Here is a 6,611-nt window from a genome sequence, read left to right as displayed (position 1 = left end):
CAAATACTTCCAGGACTGGATTCTTTATTGACTTTAGCCACTACGTCATCCTCTTTAACAGTTGACACTATCACGTGTGACATTATCACGTGTCGGTGTCACATCAGTTTTTTTAACTTAACAGAAGAGACCAAAAATGTGAATGAAAATTTTTAAAGGGACCATTATTTAAAAAAAATCTTCTGGATGATTAAAAACGAATTTTGCAATATTTAAAGGAAAAAAATATATTTAATTCTAAAAATATTAGTAAATTTAATTGACGAAGTTATATGTTTTTTATCGAAATTATATTATAAAACAATGTTAAATTTTGTATTACTATTTACTAGATTTACAATTATATTAAGGTTGATTTGAATAGTTATTTTAGTGAAGTATTACATCAAATTTGCTTATTTCTTGTTAGCCAAAATATTAATTAAGAAATTTTAAATATAAAAAAAAATTAAGAAGAAAATTTTAACTAGCAAAAGAATTTCAATCTCTATGCTCTTGAGTCTTGTCTCGTCCCTATCTCTTTCCGTTCTCAATGACATGTCTCTCTAAACAAACACAAGTTTAGTGGGAAGGTTTACCTTACCTCTTGTTTGCTGGGGGAAAGAAACAGCGAAGAAATAAATAAAGCGTGACCAAAAAACGAAACTAGCCTTTTGTTTTTCTCTGTCCACATCAAAGCAAAGAAAGAAGCGTGTATATTTTCATTTTCAATCTTCACTCTTTTCCCTCTCTCGCTACTTCTCTCAAATCCACTCACCCTGCTTCTCCACCATCCCGTTCCACACCTCTTCTTCACCTTTTCAGGTAACGCCCTCTTCGCGCACTCACTACGTGTTTGTGAAAATGCCTCAACCAGATTAATTCCCTGATTTGATATTTTATTTTCAACTTATGCTTTATAAACTATAATCACTGTGATTGCATCAATTTTCATAGATTTAGAATAATGGGTCTTTTATAAAAGACCTATTTGGTCTAGAATCAAGTAACTTGTATTTTTTCTGAACTCATTTTTTTCTCTCCAGCCCAACACAGTGATGATGTTGGTGGACGAGAGCAAGTTCGATGTGCACTTCCAACTGCGGGCACTTCGAATACCCTGCCAATTTTGCAAGGCTGCCACTCGAATCCTCAACGGGTATCTCTATCTATCTGTTCCCATTCTTTCTTTCCATGCGATTACCTGCAACTTTTTTTTTTTTTTTTTTTTAAAATTTAATTGCTCTGATTGATTGTGCAGTTATATGCTTGACAAACCCCGAGTTAAACCCATCGCCGAGGACCCAACTTGTAACAAAAACCGTTACCTTATACTCTCCGAGAAAGTTCAGAATCAAGGTATGTTTTTTCTTCTTCTTTAGAGTTTCTTTTCTTTCTATTATAATATATAATGAATTGTAGTTTTTTTTTGAACGTGTTTATCTGTGAGTTGATTTGGCTCGGGTATGTTTCAGATTTATCCGATATTCCAAAGCAAAAGCTTGATGAGCTTAAGAACTTGTGTGAGATTGAAGTTTTGCCCTATTCGTTGACACTAGGTTATTCATACTGGAGTGCAGGTTGGTTCCACTGTTTTCTTGAAGCTCACCAAAGAAACTGTCTTTTAACATTATTTCTGGATTCTGACTTGCCGCCGTCCAATTCATTTGTTGGAATTTTGTTTGAAAATTTACGAGCTTTGTGTCATGTAGTCACATATTTTTCCCGTGTCAAATTAAATCATCAGACCTTTGACCATAACTGTATGGTTAATTGCTTATTGTAATACACACATACAGACACACCCATGTGGTGACACGTTGAGCTCACCTGTTTTGTATTGGTGTATTGGATGATTAAAGTACAGCTGGAGCATCAATACACCAATACACAGGGATGTGTCGTAAGTGGACCGTGATTCACCCAATATTTTCCACCTAGGTACACAAATAGAGGTGCATTACTTCTTTCTGGTCTAATTTCTTTTTTGAACCTCGATTCTCCGTGTTGTGTTACTGTTTAATTGCTATATTCACAGTTTTGTCAATATGGATTGTTAAGTTCCTGCTATGCACTAGTGCTAAAGCGCTGTTATAGCGGCTATTTGACAACATTTGAAATAAGTAGCATATTGCGGAATGATAGCAGTTTGTCCAAATTCCGCTGTGCTATAGCGGCTATTTAACATTGAATATTTGTATTTTAGTTCAGGTAGAAACACTCTTTTCTAATGATTCAGTTGTTTCTCACTTCATGCTTTCCTCTGCCCTACAAATATTTACAATTGTCTGGCAAATTATGTCTGTAGATCAAGTGCTGAAGCAGATACTGCCTAATGGAGTGGAAGTGCCTTCATCTTTTGAAACAATAGTTAAGTACTTAGAAGTGGTATAATTTTTTTGAATGGTACCAGTTTATGACCTGTATTGTTTTAGTTTACTAGGTCTGGATTCAATTTTGATAACCGCCGTAATCTGTTTTACGCTGTTTCATTGATTCAACTCATATGATACATTTTTTTGTTAATATTGATTCCTTCAAATAAAAGTAGCAAGCTTTTCAATTTGGATAAATATTAAACCTGTTTGGTCAGCCACTGATTGTGAACTCACATTTGTCCTACTTATACAGGTCACATTGCTCACTTAAACCTACATGATGAATTACTTCCCTTCAAGGATGTTATTGCGAAGGTTATTTATGATGTACGTATGAAGTGTTTTAGTTTTATACATTTATGATGCTCACTTATACATTGCTCACACTGCTCACTGAATTGTGTCTTTTTAATTACTTTTAGTTTGGAACAGTCAACATTTTGTCATCTTCTATTAGGCATATAGATGTACTTATTGGCCCAATATGGAAAAAAAAAACCTCTTTTGGAATTAATTTTTTTGATCCTGTTAGACCCCACACAGCTAATAAACAATAATATACATAATGAAATAAATGGGGCGGGTTCGGAGTGGGTACTAGTGTCCCCATTACCCGACCCGCCCTCATATTTTGTAATCGGGGAAAACCCAAACCCGAAGCCAAACCCAGTCAAAGCGGATTTTCCTGTCAACTTTGGGGCGGTTTCGGGTGGGTACCCGCGGGTACGGGTTTTGTTGCCATGGCTTTGCCTGTGAGCAGTTTAGTCACCCTATTTTGTACTCTTACTTCTGACTTTCTCTCAGCTCCATTTGATGCTGCTGCCTTATTTTAGAACTGTTGTTCTGGTGTTTACATTCAATTAAATCGTGTTTGAAACAAAATGAATAATTGTATGTTAGTGTGCATGTTTGAATACCCTTTGCGACAAAAATGTCCATTGCAAGATTAATTCACAAATTCTATCATTTATTGTTGAACATACTCTTTTATACATGTTTTGCCAAGTAACTTTAATGATTTCCTCTATTATGCAGAAAAATTATCCAAGAATCAAAACTATTGCTAATAAAGTTGGAAACATTTCAAATGAATTCCGTGTTCCAGAATTTGAAATTTTAGCAGGAGAGCATGATATGATTACAGAAGTGAAGCAATATGGCGCCACTTTTAGGCTTGATTACAGTCGGGTTTATTGGAATTCCAGATTGGAACATGAACACAAGAGGTTAGTTTCAATGTTCCAAGCTGGAGAAATCATTTGTGACATGTTTGCTGGTATAGGTCCTTTTGCCATTCCTGCTGCACAAAAAGGATGCTTAGTCTATGCAAATGATTTAAATCCAGATAGCATTCACTATCTGAAGATTAATGCCAAAATCAACAAGGTTGATGATCGAATATCTTCATATAACATGGATGCTAGAAAGTTCATTTCCCACCTGATGGAGGTGTCAAATTCTGAGCATAAAATAGAAAATGATCCCATTTCTGATACATCTTACACATGCAAGATACAAGACAATACTGAATCAAATCCAGAAAATGAGTTGCTAAGAGGTAACATGTTTGTGGTAAATAACTGCAAGTATCTATAATTGTGATGCGAGAACATGTTACTTGATACTAATTTTTCTCTTACAGTTGATACAAAAGACCTAGGAGACTGCTCTAACACTAACACTAACACTACTTTAGAGGATATTCAAGGTCCAGCAGGGCATACTGCTAAGTCTGCAATTGCTGTCAAAAGATCTTGCAGTAGTTATGATGAAGGTATTCTACAGGCTACAATGACACATCAGGCTGCCATGACAAGTAGTTGCTATCTGATCTTCTAGCTTGTAAAAAAATCCTACAATTCAATTCTGGATTTAAAAGACAAAAAACCTTACAGTTTCCCCCATCTTCTGCAGAATGAATACAGCATTGATAACAATATTCTGTAAGATTTGAAAGTAAAACTTACAGTTTTATTTTTGTTTGACAGGGAATGGAAAGGCTCATGGCACTGACATCCTTGAAGGTGGCGGCAAAAAAGGAAGCGCAAACAAGAAAAGAAGAGGGTTTGATATCTCTGTCGCAAAAACTTGGGAACATTTTGACCACGTAATAATGAATCTACCAGCATCTGCTGTTCAGTTTTTAGGTACAAATACAATATCATTTAATTTGGTGTGATTAATTTCTATTAAAAATCATCTGGCTATTTATTACCTCAGACCCTTATTTTCTTCATATCTTAGTAGGATTCAAATTTGTCCTTATCTTGCTTTTTGGGTTTGTGAATAACTCTTCTGTCTTAATCAAATTTATGAGGGATGGATGAGGCCATTGACTGTTTCTCTGACATCAACATTTTTTTATAATTTTGCCATTATAATCTAAATCACAACTCATTTGCGACAGTATTTTTTAACACTGTTAATTTGTGTAGTGCAGTGTTGTTGAATGTATGGATATTCTTTTATTTGACTCTTTTTATTGCTATTTTAAAGATATATACACGCTGATATCTGACTACTGATATGCCCTGCCAGATGCATTCAGGGGATTGATCCAGAGGAAAAATTGGAAAGGACACCTACCATGGATCCACTGCTATTGCTTCATTAGGGCAAATGAAACTCCTGAATCTATAATAGCTGTGAGTTTATTCTGCTGGTGTTTCATTTTTTTCCTTCTGTTATAGTTAGAATGTATTTATAAACTTCTGGTATACGTTTATTGAAAATAACTTCTGTCCGAGCTACTTGGATATAGATACTAGTCAATTATACGTACTTAGTTTTTTCAGACAGTTAGTTGAACTTTATATTGCAGGTGGCAGAATCTGCTTTAAATGCTTCTATACTAGATTCAAGATTTCATAGGGTTAGGGATGTGGCTCCAAACAAGGTATAGTAATTCAACATATTATTTAGACCACTTTGGCAGCTCTTACTATTATTCTAGTTGATTTCGTAGAACATTTATAATTAACTATTTAAGGCTTTCTTTTTATTTACTGTGCAGGCAATGTTTTGTCTAAGCTTCAGGTTGCCAGAAGCATGCCTTTGTGAAGATAGTCAATAATACTGTCCTTAGTGATGCCGCTGATGAGAAACTCCTTCGTGAAGACAATGCCATGCCTGTGCTTGGATGGATTTAGTCAAATTTTCTGCCCGACTCAGAAACTAGTATACTGAAACATGAAAAATTAGCAAATTCTTTGAAGCTGTTGACGGGTATTTATTGTTCTTCAAATGTAATCCGATAATTAGATCAACTTAAATTAGTTATGTATGTCCCTTTGATTGGAATATGAACTTTTTCTTTTTGTTAAGTTTGAGAGTTAATAGTGTTTTTGATCCTCTTATATATGGGGTGAATCCGGTCTTGGTCCCTGTAAAATAAGACAGATTTTACTCCTTTTATTTTAGATTCTTCAATTTTTAGTCTTTGTTTGACTCAACAATTTTTAAAATAATAATAGTAATTTGTGAGCAACTCCAAAGCACATTATTTTCTTTCTCCACCCTTTCTCTCATTAACCCTAACACCATATTTTCTTCATTCAAATCAACAACACCTTCAAACCAAGAATCTCAAAAGGATACAAAAAAAAAAAAAAACCTCAACTCACAACCTCTCTCGTCTTCTTTACCATACAAAGAAGTTTCCTAATAAAACAAAATGTTGGCCTTGCTAGATATGTCAATGTGGTGTAGAAACGCATTGAGGCACACAATTTCTACTTGTAGCAACACCATCATAAACTCTTCAACTACCTTGTCTATCATCAAAATATTTTCATAAATGTTTTACTATCCAATTATCTATATTTGGAGAAAACAAACTCTTTTTGCAAAACATACGTGCTTTTATTAAAGCAAAAAGCTATGCTTTGCAAAAAACTTCAAAAAAGACAATGAGAAAGCAAGTGAGAGATATGATAAGATACATACACGTAAATTGAAGGTGGAAAGCTACATATTTGACTACGCATGACCCTCTTCCATTCTGGTCAATTAAAGTCAATGCATTTTCATCGACCAGAGTTTTAACTTTTAAGTGTTCCCATTTTGCATGCATTTATTTATAAGCTTCCACTTTGAAAGCAATGGCACTACATTTGAGTACGTAAGCAGAGAAAAGACAAATAATAATAATACTGTATTCGACAGTTCCACCACCACATTACTCATGTCTTAGTCACTTGATCTCACAATCTAAAAGATAAATATTGTAGCTTTGAAGTTGATACGGTTTTTTAT

At 34.4% G+C, this 6,611-nt stretch overlaps 1 protein-coding gene across 2 annotated transcripts; it reads left to right on the top strand.

Annotated features, from left to right (window-relative positions):
* Positions 1-595: 595 nt before the first annotated feature.
* Positions 596-5,795, top strand: LOC131634195 (tRNA (guanine(37)-N1)-methyltransferase 2). 2 transcript variants are annotated; one of them, XM_058904852.1, is made up of 12 exons: positions 599-804; positions 1,026-1,138; positions 1,241-1,338; positions 1,455-1,559; positions 2,288-2,350; positions 2,611-2,684; positions 3,393-3,915; positions 4,000-4,131; positions 4,346-4,504; positions 4,896-5,002; positions 5,179-5,253; positions 5,371-5,795. In XM_058904852.1, exons 2-12 carry the CDS (start codon positions 1,038-1,040, stop codon positions 5,428-5,430), a joined length of 1,497 nt encoding a protein of 498 aa, XP_058760835.1. In that variant the 5' UTR covers positions 599-804; positions 1,026-1,037; the 3' UTR covers positions 5,431-5,795. The 2 variants fall into 2 exon arrangements, with proteins under 2 accessions (XP_058760840.1, XP_058760835.1); XM_058904857.1 differs by lacking the exon at positions 4,000-4,131 and having other exon boundaries at positions 596-804.
* Positions 5,796-6,611: the final 816 nt, after the last annotated feature.

Source organism: Vicia villosa, linkage group LG1 (assembly GCF_029867415.1).
Source record: "Vicia villosa cultivar HV-30 ecotype Madison, WI linkage group LG1, Vvil1.0, whole genome shotgun sequence".
Taxonomy (NCBI): Eukaryota; Viridiplantae; Streptophyta; class Magnoliopsida; order Fabales; family Fabaceae; genus Vicia; species Vicia villosa.
The sequence above is the reverse complement of the archived record's forward strand: the minus strand, read 5'-3'. Positions and strand labels throughout refer to the sequence as shown.